A 25,120-nucleotide genomic window follows, 5' to 3' on the forward strand; every position below is an offset into this window, starting at 1 on the left:
AGCAGCAATACCTCAGTGCATCCATCAATAACCTCAACAAGATTTCAAACTTACAACCCCAAGCAGAAATGAACTCAGAATCGCTACAAAGTGCGAGCACGTTGAAGTCACACTCGGATGCTGCTGCTGGTCCTGAGGAGGAATCACACGTGACACAGATTTCAGGGGGATGTTCGGATATATCGGATGAGGTCGGGTGCACTAAAGGAATCCTTAAAATAAATCAATCTGAAAAAAAGTCAGGACATTTGGGCTTTAAAAAACAAGAGACAATAAGGGACAGCATTGAAATAACAGAAGCAAAGTTAAAGAAAACAGAAGGCAGCAATGCAGTGAGAAAGAAGGTTCGTTGGCTGCATTTGGAGGAAGAGGCTCAGAAGCAGAACTCCAACAAGTCGGCTGAATTTATTCAGTTAAGAAACGACTACGAGGACCACCAGCCACTTGCGACCACACCCCCAGGAGCTCCCAGGCTTGCACACTCCACGGCTTCTCACCGTACAAAAAAGACCTGGACAGATGTCAGGGTCCAAGTCAGCTTGGTCCTAGATAAAACAAATGAGGTCACGGTGCCACAGGACTGCAACAGGAGAGCTGGCCTTGAGGTCCCCCGGAGAGAGCCTGCCGCCGCAGCCAGAGCATTTCCTGTTTCCTCCACAACACCAAAGCGCATTCTGGTACAACCTCAATCCGCCGCCGAGCTGAGTCGGATTGCCAAAAGCAAAGGGAAGAGCATGATTCCCCGTCTACTACCTCGAACGAGGGCGGTGAAAGGACGGACAGCATGTGATCCAAAGGCTCCATATGGTGCGGCTCAAGCATCACATGTAACCCCAGCAGACAGAAGCCATGCTGCATATGCACCTCTACCATCAGCATTCACCCCCACATTCTCAGAGGACAATTCTAAGACCCCACACACCTCGTTACACCAGGACGCCCACAGCAGAGCAAGAGAGACATGTTCAAAGAAGTTACAGCTCACTCCCACAGACGAAGAGGTTACTCAGCTCTGGCAAGGACTTCGTAGAGGCCTGACGCCAAAGGAAGGTAAAGTATATCTTAGTTATTTACACAACAACTAAAAGCAAAGCAGACAAGGGCTGTGTTGGAAACTACTCATACTAAGTCTAACGTCAAATTTAGTGTGTGTGTGTGTTCACATTAGATACAGTAGTATGGAAAGATTAAGTACACGAGAAATACCCAGATGTAAACTACATTGGGACATTTTTAAAGAATGCATGGTAGACACACTCGTCATACTCAACAGTCCCATGATGCATTGCGAACGGAATGTAAAATGTTCCTGGGACCGGCTTCAAGCTAAAAATCAAACATCCCCTTTTCAAAATAAAAGAATCTCTTCTTTTCTTCCATTAGTTTATTTGGGCGACCGTGGCTCAGGTGGTAGTGGGTGGTCTTCTGATCGAGAGGTTGGGGGTTCGATCCCAGTACCTGACAATGTGTCAAAGTGTCCTTGGGCAAGACACTGAACCCTAAGTTGCTCCCAGTGGTCGACTAGCGCCTTGCATGGCAGTCCTGTCCCACTGGTGTGTGAATGTGAGAGTGATTTGGTGATCGAGCTGATGTGTAAAGCGCTTTGAGCCTGCTTCAGTGTGGTTATAAAGCGCTATATAAAATCAAGTCCATTTACCATTTATTTCAACACTTTTGTAAATAGGGCTCTTGTTTTGAAGTTAACCGGAAGCTTGGTCAGTAGAACAATGGAGGGTCGGCATTAAATGTGTTTACGCAGGTTTTATGTAACAAATGAGCACATGTTGATATTCTTTTTGGTCACTTTCTCACTTAAAATGCTTTCAGAACTTTCAAAAGTGGAGAATCAACAGAGATATTTAGCTTCAGTGTACTTCAGGTTTTTGTCGTCGTAAGTTCCAAATGCATCCTGGGAAACTTGGAAATATACTTCAGTGGGAACGATCATCCTAATCGTACTTGTCAATTAAAGTATAGAGTATATAAACTCATTGAGTTTGTAGTGTATAGTACAGAGTGGGACATTGTATTACTGTAACTGCACAATTGCCTTGGTTTGTTTTATATACAATACTGATATCATGATATTTAGAATATTAATTCAGAAATGTAGTATTATTGTTCTTGTTTCCATTGTTTTTGTTTCCTCCTATTTTAAAATCTATATCCTCATCATTGGGTTGATTTCGTTTTCGTTAGGCACATTTGTGTCATTTTTTACTATTTTTCGTAGATGTTCGACAAAAAACATTTTCAAAGTAAAAGACCCCTAAGGTAAAAAAGAAAATGATTCTAGGAATTTGAATTGCATGACATAATGTAAGCAGCACCTGTTAGACTGCACTCACAATACGCCTTCACTGCAAGCAAGTTCAACACAATACTGACAAACATATTCAATGATTTATAGTTTTGTTTTTGGAAACTCGAGGTACTAACAATTTGAAATAATTTTTTTTTTTTTTTTTGTAGGTAAAACATCAACTAAAGGACATAAACCACCAGGGAGCGGCTTTAGAAACCCTTGCACTCAGCCTTGGCCTCCAGGGAACAGACATCTGACCCCTCAGGTACATGCATGCAGATGCCTGTATGTCAGTGTAAGTGTGTGTGTGCAGTGGCGCTGCCAGGATTAGATTTCAAACATTAGCCTGACAGTCAAGGATACAAGAGGTTTGTTTGTCACATACAAACAATTATCATTACGTAGAAAATGAGTATTTAATGACAAGCTACCTACTTAACAACCGCTACAAACACTGGCATTAGCAGACTCTTCTTCTCCTGACCGCAGACATAAGTTTAAAATCCACTTTTTCTGTGAGCTTTTTAAATTTGTCACCTTTGTGAACGACAATCTTTGGTTCTCTATAAAATCTCTTTTCCTTTTCTTGGTTAGAACGATTGGAGCAGCCGTAAACTACACAAAACATGGGAATTTTGATTATTTCACATTCTCAAGCTACTTTACTTCCTGCCCTCCATCTGAATTTTGCGCTCTCGCAATGCAGCAATGTGATGTCACGTGAAAGCAACCTAATGTCATAAATGACAATCATTGGCCTTTATGTTAGGCTTCAAATAATTGGCTTAAAAAAACAGGTGCACTCAGCATGTTTAGCCTATTACAAACCAGCAACTGTATTATCCCCTCCCAAAAACAATAAAAAAAACCCTTTAAATTGTTATTTTTTTCCACACCTTGAACAGTGCGTACAGGATTCCGGTTGGCGGCGCCACTGTGTGTGTGTGTGTGTGTGTGTGTGTTGAGTTGCAAAAGCCTAGTCAGTCAGTCTCAGTGGGTGAGTTTGAACTTGTAGAGTCAGGTTTGAAGCCTCTTTGTGCATTTTTGTTTATAAAAGTGATCAGCAACACTTCTCAAGACAAGATATTGTGGCTCAACTTTACAGAGCAGGTTTTCATACTTAATAAATGGGGGAAACCTTCTGTATGTGCTCACTGTTATTGTTTACATCCCCATTTATACATGTGAATGGCCTTGAACAGACAAGGGCAACTGGTGGCCAAGGGTAAATGCCCAAATTGACCCCAAAAACAAACAAAATGACAGTGAAATATATAAATAACTCCAAAAACACACAAATGGACAACAAATGAGGGTCAAATACACAAAATGACAATAAAAATACACAAAATGAAAACAAAAGCACCCAAAAATAATCCCCAAAACACACCTAAATTGACAACAAATGTGAGTCAAATAAAGTGTACAAAATGACCACAAAAGCACAGAACAATGATCACAAAATGGCAACAAAAATACACACATTAACGCTTTAAAACAAACAATAATAAAATGAGGAACTGATGAAATCAGAGTTTAAATATACCAATTGCTCATTATTCTTAATTCTGACATGAAAGTCACCCTCGGATGATCAGTCAATCACATTTTCGTGACACCGTTGTGATAAAAGTTGCCCTTCCCTGGCCGAGATGATTGCTGTATAATCTGCATTGATACTCTACAGTCTATATTGGGGTTAATAGCAATAATAATAATAATGTTTTCTATATTTCCTGTAGCCAATAAACCTGAATGCACAGCAACTCAAGTCATCAAATATAGACGGCTGGGACTTTCGAAATGAAGGTAGGAAGGTTTTTCTCTATATACATTCTTAACATATATTCTATAAAGTTATACAATGTCATTTCCAGTATTCCATGTGCTATATAACCTATGTGCGTATGATTTACAAGGTCTGACCTGGAAAGTGTTGAAACACAGAGGCAGCCAGTCATCGACATCTCCTTTGAGGAGCAGGAAATCCTCCTCTCTCTAGAAAGACTCAATCGTGAGCTGCAGTGTAAGTGATTGTATACATGGAAAAAACAATGTACAGTTTTAAAATGTTATATGATGACAATTCAACTGAAAAATAAGAACCTCTGCTTCTTTTTTTATTGCAGGTGTGCAGAAACGTTGTTTGTACCCACTCCATCATGTGTAAGTACTTCTAAAAAGGTCTTTTTGATTTTGAAACACTCAATCAAAGGTTTACAAGAATTGCATCATTACAGAAGGACAATTATTTATAAATAAATAGTTTTTACAGTTACAGTACAGATTAAAAAATGTAATGAGTAATTTAAAGTTCCTCATTTCTCTAACTTCTCTACATGGTGTACACCCCAAAATAAGAACTAATAAAAACTAGAATATTTGCATTTCCCCATGAAAATTCAAGTGAAGATGCAGGTGCGCTGCACTGCATTAGCTTAGCAATAACTAGTATTAGCATTAGTTACCAATAAATGTCATTAGCTAGCATTAGCATAAGTTAGCATTAGCCAAACAACAATGTTAGCACTAACCTAGCATTAGTGTTAGCCTAACAATAGTGTTAGCCTAGCATTAGCCTAGCAAGGATGCCTCCCGCATCCTCACTAATAAATTAAGTAATAAAAGTTATTATTATTAATTAGTTAATTCATAATAAATTAACAATACATATAAGTTATTTCAATGATCCATTAATTAACTAATAATAATAATTATTATTATTATTATTAATAATATTATTATTGTTCTTTTAAAAGACAAAAAATATATAAATTTGAAAGTTATAAATAAATAGCACCATATCAAAGTGATCATTCAAGTAATAATTTGTTGCCAGACACAAACTAATAATAATAATATATTGATTATAAATCACTGTAATAAACAATAATAATAGATCTAAAAAGTTGTAGATTGTAAAGTAATAAATAAATAGCATCATTTTAAAGTACCCATGTAACAGTTTAATATTTCTCACACATGTATTATTGTTTTTGTTCAGACAGGAGATGTGAAAGGTGTTCTTAACCAGCGTCAAACATCTTCAGCTAACCACCGCCCTCCAGCCCGGAAGAAAGTCTGACTTCCTCTTTGTGGAGCTTCAGAGCACACTTTAAGAATTAAACAGCAAATATATCTCGAGTCATTGTCAGTCTTTACTTCATACAAAACTACAGTAGGCCAGTTAAGTCAACTATTCATCAGCATGCATGGCTATGCTGTACACTACCCCCACCCCCGCTCAAAGAAAGGAAATAAAGGTGCGACTAAATTCTGTGCTGGTGCGACCAACTGAGAAAGTTAGTCACACCAGTGCCACCACTGGAAAAGTTAGTGTAGAGCCCTGATGTAGCAAGTGTTGCTAATGCTAATGCTGCACCACTTTAGTTAAACAAAGTAAAAAGACTGTGTGTGACTATGAGAACATATCAGCCCTTTTGTTTGATGTTAATTGTACTTGGAACCAGTTTGATAAATTGCATACATACAATTTAAAAAAATATTTGAAAATTACATTGTCTTAAATGATCTTTTATTCCTTTTTTTCATTTAGGGCGATGATTTTAAGTAAGTGTAACACCCGTCCCAGGTAACCACTGTTTTAATTCTATTTAGATTGGTGGTAGACAATGGGCGGGGTCCTGGGTACTCTTACTTTGTAATAAATAAAAAAAAATAGTAAACAGGAGATACAAAAAACCAAAGAAATAGCCCTACAGCTTCTAAATATTTTTTAAAGGTGCCTCCACTCAGCAAAATCAATCAATCAATCAATCTTTATTTGTATAGCGCCAAATCATAACCAATGGTATCTCAAGGCACTTTACAGTAGAGCAGTCTTAAGGACGGACTCTTCATTTTATGGATACACACATATGCATATATACGTATATACACATACATATGTATCCCACACCCAACATGAATTCATCATGGCGGCAAGGAAAACCTTCTGTTAAGCAGCAGGAACCTTGTGTGGATCCCATTCCTATGATGAACAGCCATCCACGTTATGCTGTGTTGGGTGTGTGCAGAGGAAAGGGTGGAGACAGAGCCGCTGAGTCTCTGTAACTCCACACTGAGGATCCCACGGACCTGCAAGACAAAAGCCAGAAGGAGTACAGGAGCAAACACACAAGGGAGTAAGCAGACATAGAGGGAGTGTTTGAAAGAGGAATGGGACCCTCTCCGGTCCCTCTCTAACCTAAATGACCTCTCTCTTAACGCCCTCTCCAACCTCTCTCCAACCGAGCATGCCAGACCCCCCCCCCCGGCAGTCTATGCCTATTGCATCTTAATTATGAGCTATGAGCTGGTTCCTAACTAAAAGCTTTATCAAAGAGGAATGTTTTGAGCCTAACCTTAAAGGTAGAGAGGGTGTCTGCCCCCCGAACCGTGGTTGGTAGATGGTTCCAGAGAAGTGGGGCCTGATAACTGAAAGCTCTTCCTCCTATACTACTTTTAGAGATGAATGGAACAACGAGTAGTCCAGCATTTTGAGAGCGTAGTGTTCTGGGGGGATTGTATGGCACTACAAGCTCCTTGAGATAGACTGGTGCCTGTCCATTTAGGGCTTTATAAGTGAGAAGAAGAATCTTGAATTCTATTCTATATTTTATGGGAAGCCAATGCAGAGAGGCTAATACAGGAGTAATGTGATCTCTTCTCCTAGTTTTAGTCAGTACACGTGCTGCAGCATTTTGAACCAGCTGAAGTGTCTTAAGCGACTTGCTCGGGCAGCCTGCTAAAAGAGAATTACAATAATCCAGTCTAGAGGTAACAAAAGCATGGACTAGTTTTTCGGCGTCGCCCTGAGACAGGATAGATCTGATTTTAGCAATGTTACGGAGATGAAAGAAGGCAGTTCTTGAAGTTTGTTTTATGTGAGAGTTGAAGGATAAGTCCTGATCAAATAGAACCCCAAGGTTTCTAACAGTTGTGCTTTGTGCCAGAGTAATGCCATCTAGGGCAGTTTGGCTAGCATAGGTTTCTCTAAGGTGTCGCGGGCCCAGTACAATGACCTCAGTCTTGTCTGAGTTGAGAAGAAGAAAATTTTGGTCCATCCAGGCCCTAATGTCCTTTAGACAGGCCTCAAGTTTAGATAGCTGATTTGTCTCACCTGACTTCATTGATACATACAGTTGGGTATCATCAGCATAGCAGTGGAAGTTAACAGAGTATTTTCTCATAACATTACCAAGGGGGATCATATAGATACAGAAGAGGATTGGACCTAGCACAGAGCCCTGAGGAACCCCGTAGCTTACTTTAGTGTACACAGAAGACTTATTATTCACGTGTACAAACTGGTACCTATCAGATAGGTAGGACTTAAACCAGTTTAGGGCAGTCCCTGTGATTCCAAGTAATTTCTCTAATCTCTCTAGTAGAATATAGTGATCTATAGTGTCAAAAGCTGCACTAAGATCTAATAAAACCAGCACTGAGAGTCGTCCTTCATCTGAAGCCCAGAGTAGATCATTAGTTACTTTAACTAAAGCAGTCTCTGTGCTGTGTTGAGCTCTAAAGCCTGACTGGAAGTCCTCGAACAGGCTGTTGTTTTGAAGAAATTCACAGAGCTGAGCTGCCACAACTTTCTCAAGAATCTTTGAAATAAAAGGAAGATTAGATATAGGCCTGTAGTTTGCTAAAGTGCTGGAATCAAGAGTAGGTTTTTTGAGAAGGGGTTTGATTACAGCTACTTTAAAGGACTGTGGCACGTAGCCTATTGATAGGGATATATTTATTGTCTCCAACAAAGATGGGCAGACTAGGGGAATAACTTCTTTAAACAGCTTAGTTGGGATCGGATCTGAAAGGCAGGTCGATGGTTTGGAGGATGAAATAATAGAGTTTAAGTTCCTGAAGTCCTATATGTGTGAAACAGTTTAGGTTAGGCCTATTTACATTTAATGGTACAGCAGGCCCAGGTGAAGGCAGGGAGTGGCTAATTTTATCTCTAATCTTGTGAATTTTATCGTTAAAAAATGTCATAAAGTCCTCACAGCTGAGGGCTAGAGGAATCATGGGCTCAATAGAGCTCTGACTTTGTGTTAGCCTGGCTACAGTGCTGAAAAGGTACCTCGGATTATTTTTATTTTCTTCAATTAGTGAGGAATAGTATGTAGATCGACTATGTCGTAAGGCTGTCATGTATTTACTATGGCTTTCTTGCCAAAGTATTCGTGACTCCTCTGTTTTATTGGAGCGCCACATTCTCTCTAATTTACGGGTTGTTTGTTTGAGTGTGTGAGTTTCAGAGCTAAACCACGGAGCTTTCCTCTGACGTTTAATAGTTTTTTCCCTCAATGGGGCAATTGAGTCCAAGGTGGATTTTAGTAGACTAGCAGAGCTATCGACAAGCAGATCCAGTTGAGAGGGGTTATAATTAATATCATAGTTATTTATTGGATGGTGCACTGAGTTTAAGGCAGCAGGAATGGCCTCTTTAAATTTAGCCACAGCACTGTTGGATAGATTTCTACTTGTAACTATTTTATTGCACAGTGCGAGATCCTCTAGGATAATGTTAAAAGATATTAAAAAGTGATCTGATAGCAGAGGATTTTCAGGGTAGACTTTTAGTTCATTAATATCAAGGCCATATGTTAGAACAAGATCAAGAGTATGATTTAAACGATGAGTAGCTTCATTAATAGTTTGAAAAAAGCCAACTGAGTCTATTAGGGACATAAAGGCTGAGCTCAGGCTATCACTATCTTTGTCCACATGGATATTAAAATCTCCTACTATCAGTATTTTATCAGAACTGAGGACTAAGTTTGATATAAACTCAGAGAATTCTGATAGAAATTCAGAATAAGGGCCTGGAGGACGGTAAATTATCGCAAATAAGACTGGCTGGCAGGTTTTTGATTCGATATGAGATAAATTTAGAACCAGGCTTTCAAAGGAAGTGTAACTGGCCTTTGGTTTAGGATAGATTAGGAGAGAGGAATGATAAATAGCTGCTACACCACCTCCACGGCCTATGTCTCGTGGCATATGAGTATTTAAATGACTGGGAGGAGTGGCTTCATTTAAACTAACATATTCATCTTGATACAGCCATGTTTCAGTTAAACAGAATAAATCAAGGTTATTTTCTGAGATAAGGTCATTTACTAGTAGAGATTTGGATCTCAGTGATCTAATATTTAATAGAGCACATCTAATGGTTTTATGTTTTGGTGTTTCTAGATTTGAGATTTTAATTTTTTTCAGATTTTTATAATTGATAGCTCTTTTATTTGATTTTATGTTAAAATCATTGTGAAATATGGGTCGGGGGACTGACACCGTCTCCATAAAATAATATTCATCACCATCACAACAGTTGTCATGGCGATGAACACAGCTATCCTGATAGCAATGGGAGGGAAACTGTCCTAAGGCAAGCGCAGAGGGGCGTGGAGGACTCCGCCTCTGTAACATGGTCTCATTCATGAGATGTCATAACAGTGACTGTACCATGTTTTCTGATAGTAGAGATGCTCCCTCCAAAGTAGGATGGATTCCATCTCTTCCTATCAGGTTCGGTTTTCCCCAGAAGGATCTCCAATTATCAATGAAGCCCACCTCGTTTTCTGGACACCACCTCGATAGCCAGCGGTTAAATGATGACATGCGGCTATACATGTCATCACTGGTCAGATTTGGTAAGGGACCAGAGAAAATTACGGAGTCCGACATTGTTTTAGCATAAGCACAAACTGATTCAATGTTCACTTTGGTTGCTTCCGACTGACGACGTCGGGAGTCATTAGTGCCGACATGGAGGACTATCCTATCAAACTTACGATTACTCTTTGCCAGCAACTTTAGATTTGATTCTATGTCGCCCGCTCTGGCCCCTGGGATGCACCTCACGATGCCCGCTGACTTCGCTAGCTTCACGTTTCTCACTATGGAGTCGCCAATTATCAGAGTTTGTTCCCCGGTGAGTGTGTTGTCCTCACAGAGGGGGGAGAACCTGTTTGAGACGTGAACATGGTGGTGTCCCGAGCGGCTTTTTGACCTTCGACTATGCTTACCACGGACAGTAACCCACTCATTGCTGGCCGGGGGGGAGGCTAAGCTAGAGCTAGCACGGTCCGCACCGGCTAGGTCCTGCTTGCTAGCTTCGGTTTTGGTATCAGGGGTGCGGAACCGCTTCTCCAGATTGTTGATCCTCGCCTCCATATCTAACAGTACGCTACACTTTATGCAACTACCATTGTCCCTAAAGGAGGACGAGGAGTAACTAAACATCTGACACACCGGGCAGGAGAGCGGAGGGGAGGAGAGAGAAGCCATAGGTGCTAAATTTAAGCTAAGCTAAGCTAAGCTAAGGACAAAAGGAAGTTTAAAGGAGATTGTACTGCCTATAAGAGGCGAGATTGCTTTTTACTTAACCTTCGTACGTTTAACTGTACGGTAAAAAATTAAAACAAGTGTTTTCAAGGCTAAAATATCAATGACAACAAGTTTGATTAGAGTTAGCAGAACACAGTAGTAGAGCGCTGCAAACAGCGGTAGAGTGTAAACAGGAAATGATCGATACGTCACCACGTCAGCACGTGGTAAAGAAAAACCCAGTTAACTATACTTTTTTTTTTTAACTTTTACTAAGAAAAATCTATATTAAAGTATACACATTTAACTATCAACGTAACCTCTAAAATAACAAAAAATAAACCACACACTCACAGGGAAATAACTTGCAAAAACAATCGAAGTTTAGTACAAAAATAAATAAATTGACAACATGAATAAAACAATGGTTCAGGTATTTTGTTCAATTTTAAAATCATTTTTTGAATACTCCTCTATTGTTTTTGTGTTCAACCTAATAGATCTCAGTTCAGTTTTTGTTGCAGGCCTGATGTTGCTTGTGATCATTGTGGCCTTACAAACATAAAAATGGCCTCTTCACTTGCCAAGCAAGCTTTTGAAAAAATAAAATAAAATAATAGCACGTGCACCTTGTGCCTTGAAGTGTACTCACAAAACCTTGGATTAGAAGTGATGATATGGGCTGAGATAGGCTGCAGCCGCACGAGGCCCAAACCTCGATGATGGCGGTGTTGAGTTCAGCTAACAGGCTTTCACCTGAGCAGCAGGCCTTCACTGAAACAGCAGGGCCTCACCGGAACAACAGGCAGATCCAACGATGTACAAACTTCTTTATACTTCACAGTAGGGTCCAAAGAGGGTGTCTCTGGTCCATTCAAACGCATCAACAAAATCCAATCCAAGCTGGTAGACTCTGCATCCACTGGATTAAATAGTGTTTTTTTACCGGACTGGTTCACTCACATCTGCTCTACTTCATTGCTTAAAGCTGAGTTTGGCTCCGCCCATCTATCTCCTATTGGTTGACACAGGTACACGTTCAATAAAACTAAAAATAAATCAAAAACCTTAACCTAAATTCGGGGCATTGAACATAACAAAATTATCTTAAAGGGGACATATCATGGTTTTAAATCCTTCCTTTTTACATATAAATCATACAGTTATGGTCTACATAAAGCGGAACTGCAATACTTGGGTCTGAATTCCTCATTATTATAGCTCCACCCCTTTTCTACCCCTTTTTTGATGTGCTTCTGAGAGCAACTCGTTTTGGTGCGGTCTCTTTAAATGCAAATGAGACACTCCATACCCCGCCCCCTCTTCAGGTGACACTCGGTTCAACTCCACCCTGCTCGGCCATTTTTGTAGTTTGATAGAAGCGATACAGCTATGTAGCGGCGCATAAACTTTTTATTCAGAGGTTATTTACAAAATGTCAACAACAGAAGACTTGTCCATCCAGCCTTACATGTTCGAGCCAGAGTCGGACCCGGCGGAGCGAGATGAAAATGAAGATGATGAACCTACAGAACCCTAACAAGTGAGCTAACACAAGCACCGAGCTAACGCTAGCGCCAAGCTATCCTCACGAAATGCATTTTAATACAGTCTTTTCAGAGACAAAAACGGCAAAATGAAATGACTAATGAAAACTTTAGACTTAAATTAAATCACGTAGGCCAAATCATCAAGGATCTAAAACGAGCACACAGCGCTAACATATGAAGTCTGAAGACGGTGCAACTGCTAATGCTAACAAAACAATGACAGGGACGTCTTATCATCAAACTTTTTAGCGTTATTTACAGCTGTCCGAAGTACTCTGTTCGTCGTCTCCAAAGATAGAAGGAATTGAACCCTCAATCAGACAAAGTCTTTCGGCAAATCCTTCTTTATACTGGCGGAGGTTGCAGAAGCAGTCATCCTTGAAGTGCTTCGCGCACACAAAAATGACCTTACCCATAGATGTGGGTACATTTCCATGAAAAATAAAACTCAACCAAGCACTTCGAAAAGGTTCTGATGCTGGGAGATGGTGTAATGAAGCGTGTTGGGTTACTACATCCAACAACCGAACATTTTGACTTATCCTCTCGTAACTTCGGCATCCTTGAGCTTGGACTACAAAATAAAAGTAAGAAAAAAAAATGGCGGATTGCTCGAAGTGTTGGACCTGGAGTTGATGTACTAATTTGGCAGTTCCGCTGCAAATACTGTGATGTAATAGTGCAAAAAACGTAATAGAGAATAGAAAAATCAAAACAGATTAAAAAATATGAGCAAAACAGAATATAAAGATATCTACGGAGTACCTGAAGAGACTAATTTGATTTTTTCTGTACTTCTAAGCACTCTAAATATACAACAAAATGCATTTAAGGGCTAAAACAGTGGATTTAGCATGATATGTCCCCTTTAAAGTATACATTTAAAAAAACAAAGCAAAACATTGCTTATGCAAATTAGCTTTTATCAACAACCACTTTTAACATTTTAGTCAGCTTAGTCTTAAGTGCTTTTTTTTTAGACTGGGCTCCAACTGTAATTAACAACAATAATAGATCTCGGTCGTATTGAGTCCCGGCAGCAGCATGGTCACGGACGTGCACAGTCAGCATTAAGAGCATCTATAATGATAAACAAACATCAAAATCAACTTATTGTCTTTATCTGCTGTACTTATGCAGGCGTAGTTGAAGCTAAGTAGCTTAGCAAATGCTAACACGGTCATTGTTAAGCAATAAAACATCTTTGATAATTACCTGTGTTTACAAATGTTGTCGCAGATTCCTGTGACTCCAATGAAGATGGTTACATTTGTTCAGCAGAATCTTTACGTAGGATAAGACAGTATTCATACGATGTCAACAGTCAAAACATGGGCTTCTTTATGGCGCAAGTGCTCATTGGTAAACTGTTACGTAATCAGTGACGTACAGACGTATTGTGGTGACGCAAGGACGTGGCTCCAACTTGCCGCTGCTGCGGTGGAAAACCAAACCGGTTCTTCAGCTAAACAGGTCTAGCTCTGAAGTAGCTCTGGCACCAACTCCAGCTCCAAAAAAACCTCTGCGCTCTTGGTGGAAAAGCCCTATGTGTGAGTTCACCATGTACATCCCGATGTAGTGCACGCACGCGCATCAGCCGTGTGTGTTTGTTTACATTGTAGCTTCTAGCATCTTTCTTAGCACATAGTAGAATATGAGAAGAAACACTCACCGTTGCGCAGAACAAACAATAATCATAGTGGACCCATCCGCTCACAAAAACGTTACATTCATCTGTTTGAAGTAGCAGAATGTTTGCGATAAGGTAACGACCATCAGCACAGGCACCGCCCACACTCATGGAGACGAAGGAGGAAGTGAAGTCTGTGACCCCAGATTTAAAGTAAGTTTGGAATCACGGGAATAACATTAAATAACCATGAAATATTAACTTAAATGACTTTTAGCGGTACAAAAACGTTTTTCAATATCGACCTTTTTTTTTTTTTAACCCGGTGACACGGTGACGTCATGAACCCGGAACCGGAAGTGGCGCGCTCTTTCCGAGGGAGCCGTACTTATAAAATTAATGTTTTGACCGTTTTGCGTCACCAAGATGCACACACTCGGGGTATTTGGAACGTGGATGAATTCTTCAAAATGGATGTCGGAAGTCGTCTCTCAATACATGGTGCGCTAGCTCCCCCTCATACCCTGAGGTCAAAAGTTGAATAGGTTTCATTTCGGGGCCGTCCAGAAGTGAAATAAATTTAAAATAAACATTTTGAAATGACCAAATTACTCCAAAATAACAGATACACAGACTCGGGGTATTTGGAACTCGTCGACCGAGTTTCAGGTCGAACTGGCACCGCGTCGGGGAGATATTTGCTCCACACGCACACATCCAGACACACATCCACACAGACCTCCCTTGAATTATAGTATAGATAGTATAGATTATAGTATTGATATATAGCCACCAATTGTGCAAGTTCTCACACTTAAAAAGATGAGAGAGGCCAGTAATTTTAATCATAGGTATACCTCAACTATGAGAGACAAAATGAGAAAAAAAAATCCAGAAAATCACATTGTTGGATTTTTAACGACTTTATTTGAAAATTATGGTGGAAAATAAGTATTTGGTCAATAACAAAAGTTCATCTCAATACTTTGTAATGTACCCTTTTTTGGCAATGACAGAGGTAAAATATTTTCTGTAAGTCTTCACAAGGTTTTCACACACTGTTGCTTGTATTTTGGTCCATTCCTCCATGCAGATCTCCTCTAGAGCAGTGATGTTTTGGGGCTGTCGCTAAGCAACACGGACCAAAGATTTTCTATGGGGTTGAGATCTGGAGACTGACTAGGCCACTCCAGGATCTTTAAATGCTTCTTACGAAGCCACTCCTTCGTTGCCCGGGTGATGTGTTTGGGATCATTGTCGTGCTGAAAGATGCAGCCACGTTTCACCCTCAATGCCCTTGCTGATGGAAGGAGGTTTTCACTCAAAATCTCACAATACATGGCCCCATTCATTCTTTCCTTTACATGGATCAGTCGTCCTGGTCCCTTTACAGAGAAACAGCCCCAAAGCATGATGTTACCACCCCCATGCTTTACAGTAGGTATGGTGTTCTCTCTCCTTCAAACACGACGAGTTGAGTTTTTACCAAAAAAGTTCTATTTTGGTTTCATCTGACCATATGACATTCACCCAATCCTCTTCTGGATCATCCAAATGCTCTCTAGTAAACTTCAGACTGGCCTGGACATGTAGTGGCTTAAGCAGGAGGACACGTCTGGCACTGCAGGATTTGAGTCCCTGGTGGCGTACTGTGTTACTGATGGTAGTCTTTGTTACTTTGGTCCCAGCTCTCTGCAGGTCATTCACTCGGTCCCCCCGTGTAGTTCTGGGATTTTTGCTCATTGTTCTTGAGATCTTGAGTGGAGCCCCAGATAAAGGGAGATTATCAGTGGTCTTGTATGTCTTCCATTTTCTAATAATTGGTCCCACAGTTGATTTCTTCACACCAAGCTGCTACCTATTGCAGATTCAGTCTTCCCAGCCTGGTGCAGGTCTACAATTTAGTTTCTGGTGTCCTTTGACAGCTTTTTGGTCTTGGCCATAGTGGAGTTTGGAGTGTGACTGTTTGAGGTTGTGGACAGGTGTCTTTTATACTGATAACAAAGAACCTCTTAAAGAAGAAGTTACAGGTCTGTGAGAGCAATAAATCTTGCTTGTTTGTAGGTGACCAAATACTTATTTTACTGAGGGATTTACCAATTAATTCATTAAAAATCCTACAATGAGATTTTCTGGATTTTTTTTCTTATTTTGTCTTTCATAGTCGAGGTATATCTATGATGAAAATTACAGGCCTCTCTCATCTTTATAGGTGGGAGAACTTGCACAATTTGGTGGCTGACTATATACTTATATATATATACATATATATTAATTCACTTTCATATATATTAATACACTTTCATATACAGTATATATTTAATTTTCTGAACGGTTTGCCATAATAATTATATATTATAAAATATGATAATTATATATAGAGAGAGAGAAGGTAGGCAAAGTCACAAAATAAAGGCATGGTTAGATGGTTGCTGAGCAACAAGAGAACATGTTGCATCCTATATTGATTAATACTTATCAAGTCGGGAGGACTGTATTACCCTAACATTACATATCAAATGTAATTTACTTCTAAATAACTCCGTAACATTGCTAAAATCAGATCTATCCTGACGCCGAAAAGCTAGTCCATGCTTTTGTTTCCTCTCGACTGGATTATTGTAATTCTCTTTTAGCAGGCTGCCCGAGCAAGTCACTTAAGACACTTCAGCTGGTTCAAAATGCTGCAGCACGTGTACTGACTAAAACTAGGAGAAGAGATCACATTACTCCTGTATTAGCCTCTCTGCATTGGCTTCCCATAAAATATAGAATAGAATTCAAGATTCTTCTTCTCACTTATAAAGCCCTAAATGGACAGGCACCAGTCTATCTCAAGGAGCTTGTAGTGCCATACAATCCCCCCAGAACACTACGCTCTCAAAATGCTGGCCTACTCGTTGTTCCATTTGTCTCTAAAAGTAGTATAGGAGGAAGAGCTTTCAGTTATCAGGCCCCACTTCTCTGGAACCATCTACCAACGATGGTTCGGGGGGCAGACACCCTCTCTACCTTTAAGGTTAGGCTCAAAAAATTCCTCTTTGGTAAAGCTTTTAGTTAGGAACCAGCTCATAGCTCATAGTTAAGATGCAATAGGCATAGACTGCCGGGGGGGGGGGGTCTGGCATGCTCGGTTGGAGAGAGGTTGGAGAGGGCGTTAAGAGAGAGGTCATTTAGGTTAGAGAGGGACCGGAGAGGGTCCCATTCCTCTCTCTAACACTCCCTCTATGTCTGCTTCTTCCCTTGTGTGTTTGCTCCTGTACTCCTTCTGGCTTTTGTCTTGCAGGTCCGTGGGATCCTCAGTGTGGAGTTACAGAGTCTCAACAACTCTGTCTCCACCCTTTCCTCTGCACACACCCAACACAGCATAACGTGGATGGCTGTTCATCATAGGAATGGGATCCACACAAGGTTCCTGCTGCTTAACAGAAGGTTTTCCTTGCCGCCATAATGAATTCATGTTGGGTGTGGGATACATATGTATGTGTATAACGTATATATGCATATGTGTGTATCCATAAAATGAAGAGTCCGTCCTTAAGACTGCGCTACTGTAAAGTGTCTTGAGATACCATTGGTTATGATTTGGCGCTATACAGATAAAAGATTGATTGATATATTGTGCATTTGTATGTACTAATTCATTTATTTCTTGACTTGGAGTATATTTTATTTTTACAGATTGATGAAACTGTCATTGGAGATAGAGTCTCTACTGTGGCCTTCTGCAGACAAGCAGCACTGTCGCAAAAATCACCATCCAGGAAAGAATCCATACTTTCAAAGCTACGACAAAGACTGTCTGGAGCTGAGGGGATGCCTCCAAAAAAGAAATCATCTTAGTGGGCAGGAAATACAAATGCCAAACGGAAATTGAGACGAATTGAGGTTGGCTGGATGGATTTTGATGAGGAAGAGGAAAGGTACAAACAGGTGAAGGCTGTAAGTGGTGGAGGAACGAGGCATCTTTCTATTGACAAAGACGAAACAGTGGCAAATATCAAAGGTATTGCTGAAAACCTTTTTTTCCCCAAAGGCCATTCAATAAAAAAACAAAAGTCTTTCACACTATTCAACTCATATTGAGAGCTCACAGTGTAGGGAACTAAACCCCAAGTTGACCTGACTTAGAACACCGGCTTCACCAGTCCGTGGAGTCAGAGTGTCTACCTCTTGCTGTGAAATGCAAACGTGCCCCAAGGGGGGTCTTCTTCCCTTCCTGCCGAACAAAAAGATAGAAGGATCCCAGACCAGTCGTCTCCTGTTATCATCTCCCTGCTACATTACAATCAAAAGAAGAACATCCCTCTCCTTCCCCCTTTTTCAAACAGATACCTCTGGATGCTGTAACATCAAAGAACTGTCCCAATGACCCCTTTGACCCCCTGCAGATGTTGTCACCTCCCGAACCCAAACCAATGGTTACACAGGACAATGGAATAACCCCAGTTCTCCTGCTCAAATAAGAACAAAGGACATGTGCTGGACTGAAAAGTTACAAATGAAAACATTTTTGGAATGATTTCTACTATAATTGAAATTGCAAATGTGTCTGCACTCGTGTCATGTAATTTAACAACAACAGAATGCTATTTTAAAGTGTTTATCATTTAAAAGTGCTTAAAAATACCAGAAAACATCACAAAAGTTAGTTTGAGGTATCTACTGCGATCATATAGTTAAGAGGAGGCATAACATGATTTTTGACATTTATGTTTATGAATAATTACAAGCAAAATGCATTAATTAGTTCCTAAAGTGATTCGAGGATATTTTCCAGTCATGTTTGGTATCAAACTCTTTCGTAATACATGATATTTCAGGATATGATGTTGAAAAGATGTTTTGAAATATGTGGAATTAATTATTAGGCATTCTTTTATGTTTAGAATCATCCCTTGTTGTCTGTCTCTGTCTTACACTTACACACACCCAAGACACACCCACAAGCTGAAAGCAGAGACATTGACCAATCACCGACATGATCACAGAAGGATCCACCCAGACGCCTCCTCCAAAAGGCGTCGCCAAACGTCCTTTAAAAAAAGACGCGCAACCAGAAACTATAGTTTTTGGACGCGGGCGTTCATGCTCACCCGTCTTCCCTCATGTTTCCAGTCTTTCATTTCATTTTTATTTTTAGTTGAAACAGTTAGATTTTGTAATCAACAGCTGCTTGGTTCGGACGAATTCCGCACCCAGTGACGTGCGTAACAGCCGTAAGGAAGCCCGGCCCGCGACCCGTTGGGGTTAGCCAAGAGCCATTATCGAAGCCAGCTGCGAAGGCCTAACCGCCCGGATCGGCTGAAGGGGCTACACTCTGTTGAACCGAAACAGAACCAACGGTGGCACGTCCTGCTGCATTGCTCAAACAGCACCTCCAGGTCCAACCCTGACATCTTCAAGGTACAAGAATGAACTCTCATCAGCAACTTTACCTACAATAGATCACATACATATTTCCATAACTACAAACTTACACGCATTAACAACATGCTGCACACACAGTACATCTCAATCATGTTTGTTCGTCTCCCCCTTGTCCGTCCTCCTCTCTTTGTTATGAGCTCTCTTTATTTTATTCTTTGATTTTATGATCTTATTATTGAATATGTATCCTGCATTTTTATTCAATATTTAGTAGACTAGCATCCTCCTAGATTAGTGATTTCACTTTATTACATATAATCCTCACTTTTATTAGCCTAGAAATGCATTTTATCATGATTTAATTATCCCATTTCAATTGATATTTTGACTGTGTTAATTGTTGACTTTTGAATAAAAGGTTAAACATAATCTTTGATTCCTCTGATTCATTAAAGCTGTGATGATGGTGTAGATGTCTGGTAGAATTCACTTTTCCCTGGTTTCACATTGATGAGTTTAGTCTAAAAACTTAGACATATTTCTCCTGTTAAAAGGAGTGGCAGCCCGCAAATTTGAAGTAATATTAATAATCATAATTAATATTCTTAGTTATATAACCCATTAATAATAACTCATCTCATCTTCCTACAACAGATACATGTTGATGTGTCCAATACTGTAGACGAGTTGTATAGCCAAAGCAAAGTCAGAATGCTGCGACTTTATCTGTGCACCAAAAAGACAACAGGACAGCAGCCCTCAGGAGTGGAGGTAGGTGATCACGAAATAAGCCAACCCTCATTATATAAGTTATGTAGCAGTGGATGAACCAAACCTCGAAACACTCTTTCCAGAAAAAGAGGATGATGCACCTCCTCAAACAGTGGATCTGCCACCGGTGCTTGCAGGGGAAGCCGGTGTTCCAGCTCAAGCACTTCCTGAACCACAATCTTGTCCTGTAACGCTGATTGTAAGAAGAGGTCACTGTCTCACTGACTTGATCAGGTACATCGGGGAAATTGATTGCAACCATCTTCAGCTTTTCCTGCGGTTCTGTACAGGATCTGATCTCTTGGATAAGGCCATACTAATTGAGTTCATAGAAACCACAGATTTCCTCCGTAGACCACAGTCCCACACATGTGGATGTGTACTAAAGCTGCCCATTGGCTACTACAGCTATCCAGATTTTTGCAGGGAATTTAACATCATTCTCACAAGCTCAATGTGGGTAATGGGTGTGGTGTAGGTAGTAATATTAACAATAGCATGAAGGATGTGACAGCTCCTTGTTCGAATGGATGGTTTTGCTATTTGTAATATGTACTCCATTGTTGCTTTTTTATGTTTGACATTTTATTTCATCTGCCTTTAAAGGGGTTGCTGTGTTCTTTCACAGTCAAATGGTAAGCTTAAAGGGATGGTTTGGGTTTTTTGAAATGGGGTTTGTATGAGGTGTGTATGCTTAGTCGGTGTCTTACCTGCAGTAGACAGCACTCGGCGCCCTCCCAGTTTGCAGAAGTAGAGGGGAGTGACGGGACAGAAGCAGAGCAAACATTGCTGGGGACGGGGACAGCAATATCGCAACAAAACATCCTGTATTACTCTGGTTAGTGCCACAGGAAACTACTACTTTATGAGCAGGTGAAGAGCTGAAAATATTCCAAATATAGCGTACAGTTACTGTTCTACAAACTGGGAGAATTCTGAGCGCTGTCTACTGCAGGTACACTGACTAGGCATATGTACAGCTCCACTTCAAATACCAAAATCCAATTGATTAAGCATGTTTCATATTATTATTACCGTTTTTTGTAGCAACCCCAGTAGAAAAAAGGAAGTGAGCCTTGACTGATGTTTTCATGGTAAAAAGTGGTTTACACTTTAAAGAAGTTTAAATAAATAACAATAATTCTTATCCTGTTATTATGTACAAAATACAACCTGTTTTTCAATGTGGCGTATTTTGAAAACAGACCAATGAATAAACCATTCAAGTTGGTTCAAAATGTTGATATCCTCTCAGTTACATTCAATACATCTTTACACTTGAACAATTCTAATGACACCACCCATAGTTATTTATGACATCACTTTCTAGCATTATAAATGTGCTGTGACTGATAATGAAAGACACAATTCTTCATCAAACATTCAATTGTTTTATTTTCTTCCATCATTATAAAAACAGAGGCTCAGGAAACATACAGAGCATTGTTGATACAACCATCATAATGATGCACTATACAGTCGTCTATTTGGTTTTCTTGTCTAATTGATCATAACATTAGAATCATGATGTCATTGCCAGTCTGTGTGGTTGCTGTCCAGGGTGCTATTGTCCTTGTTATGGATGGTTAGGTGGATATTTTTTGTGTTACCATTTAGATGATGCCAATAAGAAATCAGTTTATTTTTGTTTGAACTTTACCCTAAAGCAAAATACCAAAAACGTGTAACAACCAAACTTTATGAACAACTTTTGAAGCTATTACAGTTTGACAAGTTTAATATTTATTGAAGAATAATGACTCTAGCCCCAAAAGATAGATTTTGTCTAACTTGTACAACTATTTAAGTTAAACATTTCTTATTTTGTAGCGAACTATAGCTATCAATACTTAATGATGAGCTAATTTACTGACAAATAGGTAAAATTGAAAACAGTAAGTTATACAGTCTTTTCTGATTATTTTGGTTTAAACAAAGACACAAGATGATCACACAAATATAAAAAGTAATATGTATATTATGCTATTAAAAAAATGTACTAAAGTACCAAATGTACCACACGATTTATTGTCCATTCAAATAGCCTCAAATAACTGAGAACGAACCGTGTCCCTCAGATGAAAATATAAATCAAGTGCCTGGGACAAGGTAGATGGGAACTCCAAGCTTGATTCCTCCATTATTATTGTGCACAAATCAAACATGTCCACATCACATGGGACTGAACTAAAAAATGTGCACCTGTCTCTACATGTGGTCAAATCTTCAGTCAGTGGAACAAGACATTCTTCTGCACCCCAAAGGTGAGGGGCCATGTACATGACGTCAGGTATCCCACTGGGCACGTTAGTGTTCTTGGTGGGCCTTATACGGTGAGCATTCCAAACACTCCGGATGTCATTTAATACCTCCTGTTGAAGAAACAATAATGATTAAGTGACAGCTGGTATACAGTGTATTTTTAAACAGTGATTAGGGCCTACAATAAGTGAAATATAGTCCTCTTTATTCTCTACATACCTTTGCAATGGGTAAGAAAATAAAAGTACCTTAAATTGCATTGTGATACATACAGTTTGAACATTAACACTGTGTTTAAAAATAGAAAAATAAAACACTTTTTTTGTATTTACGTATATTTAATTGACTATTTGGCGTACCACTAGATGGAGCCTGCTGTGGTACGCATACCACAGTTTGAGAAACTGTGGTCTAAAGAATCAGTACATGACACATATTAAATAAACATAAACTCACAGTGGCTATTTACCTGAATGAATGGCATAAAACAGAACTGTGACAAAGCTTTGTTAACGAAATCCCCAGCGAAGAATCCCTCATCCTTCATTTCTGCTAGAAGCGTGATCCAGGGTTCGATTCCTTCTTTTCTCATCACTCCCCACCAGCTCTCAATTCTCTGGTTCGCGGTACTTGCCCCTGTGATGTAGCTTCACATCCACATCATTTCTCCGTAAATACCGCTGAATGTCTCTCACCACTACGTTCTCAGTGCCCATGTCAGTTCGTACGAGCCTGTTGCAGCCCCCACAGCGCTCCACTGCTTCCACGAAGTACCCCCCGATCACTTTCGGGTCACTGTTAGTGAGGGTGGCCGGCAGCCAAATGATGTTGCACGAGAACCCGTCAATGCAGCCATTAATGCATATCCCATATGGCTTCAGTTTGTCGTATGAGTCTATGTGCCACACAAAGTTTGGTCCCTGAGCAAAATATTGCCTCCTTCTGAGACGTCTGGTCTGATGAACGTGAGAACCGATGGAGTCCAGTAGAGAGAGGAGGATCCTGACGTCTTCTCTTCTGATAGAAATACCGTGTTGTTTACACTTTGTATACATCCACCGGTAACCGTGATCCTTTCCAGGGCCTTGCAGTTGGTCAACAATGAAATCTATCCCGGCGTCCAAGTCGTACCTCCGCCGGTAAAGCAACCTGGCTCTCAATATTCTGTTTAAATGCCTCTCCGTAATAATGGTTCCTTGCAATGTTAGGCTTTTCAGAATGTCTTTGTAGCTCATTCCCAGCCAAAAATAAAACTCAATCATACTATTCCTGTCCATCGTGTAACTTTAGCCCCTCTACTGCCTCGACTTTAAATACTTTAGAGAAGGTGCGCTCAATTTGCTTACCCAGCTGACCAGGAATGTTATTAATTAGTATTTTGTGCGCACAAATTAGTATTTTTTTTTACCATGTCATGTCTGGGGCTCCGTACATTACTGTTATTACATGTATATAAATGTATGTGTATATATGTATTTATTAGTGAAATATTCTTCTTGTACGGGTAAAACAGATATTTTCAAATGATACCAAGTACAATGTTTAATATGAAGTTTAGAGAATATTGCATGAACAATCTTACTGTTTGCGTTCTGATCAGATTCAAATGTGCTCTTTCACGTTTTCTCTCCAGATCGACATTGACGTCATTTGTCTCATGGATGACAAAGTTCTGGCAAACTATATTCCATCTTATAGAGATTGAATTGCCGTTTTAAAATTCTGCAAGAGCAGGCGGCCACTTTTGAATAGAAAGAAAGGACTTCTCGATAAGCTTCATGAGATGATGAAATCAAGAAAGGAAAATCCTCAGGAAAAGAGCTCTACTGTAGCAACTAGTCAAACAAAAAGAAAAAACAAACACGAAATTTTGAAATGGATGGATACACAACAATGGAGAACTTGCCAAACAAGTTAAGACTAAGCAGGGCGGTGGCACCAGAAAGATTCAGATTAGCGCTGAAGCAGGAATAAAGGACATTTTGCAGGAAGGAAAGAAACTTTTTTTCCCAAATGGAACATCTCCCAAAGGGCTCGAAAACAATTTTGAGTTTGAGTTGTGGGACTTCAAACAGAATTGCTTTACAGATGAGACATTCAAATCAGTGGCTACTATGTATGAAGCAACACGGCTAACAATGTTGCGTTTCTACATAGTAACAAAGGCAAAAGATGATGCTGATGATGAGGCCAGTGAGACATCAGAGGTGATCCTTGTTTCAGAAAACAGAACTGAGATCAATGAAACAGAAACAGTAGATGTCATGTGGTCTTCATACAGTGATCCTTCTGTGCTCGAATCTTCAGTAGAGTCAGAAGTTACATTTGGTCCAGTATTTGATGTTGAAGGAGATACAGATGAGACATTGATATGTGAGGGTGTGCTTCAGCCATACAGTCCTGATAATTCACAGGATGTAGTAACAATCACTATCCACCACTCAAACACATTACAGGACATGATCGCTGCTTTCTCTGATGATAAGATTTTGAGCAAAACACTGCAGGTGAAACGGATACTTCCAGACACCTCTGAAGAGGCAGGGAGTGGTTCTGGCCTACTGAGATGTTGTCAGCTGCTTCTGGCATGAATTCTATGAGCGTTGCACACTTGGTGGAGCAGTTCAGGTGCCATTTATTCACCATGATTTCTCTGCAGAGACATGGAAGGCAGTTGGCAGAATCCTTTTGAAAGGATATCAAGATTGCCAGTATTTTCCAAACCAACTTGCTCTTCCCTTTCTTGAGGAAATGCTTTTGTGTGTACAGCAATTTTAAGATTAATTTTCTGCAGTTTGTGAGCACTCAAGAACGTGAGGTTTTACTGGAAGCATTATCAGTAGACATTGATGATCTACTAGAAGTTCTTGACTGTTATAACTGTAGGAAAAGGAT

At 39.9% G+C, this 25,120-nt stretch overlaps 1 protein-coding gene across 1 annotated transcript; it reads left to right on the plus strand.

Annotated features, from left to right (window-relative positions):
- Positions 1-68: 68 nt before the first annotated feature.
- Positions 69-20,154, plus strand: LOC114471891 (uncharacterized). Its single transcript, XM_028460880.1, has 3 exons — positions 69-1,050; positions 19,875-19,963; positions 20,047-20,154. Exons 1-3 carry the CDS (start codon positions 69-71, stop codon positions 20,152-20,154), a joined length of 1,179 nt encoding a protein of 392 aa, XP_028316681.1.
- Positions 20,155-25,120: the final 4,966 nt, after the last annotated feature.

This window comes from Gouania willdenowi, chromosome 11 (genome assembly GCF_900634775.1).
Source record: "Gouania willdenowi chromosome 11, fGouWil2.1, whole genome shotgun sequence".
In the NCBI taxonomy this organism is placed as follows: Eukaryota; Metazoa; Chordata; class Actinopteri; order Blenniiformes; family Gobiesocidae; genus Gouania; species Gouania willdenowi.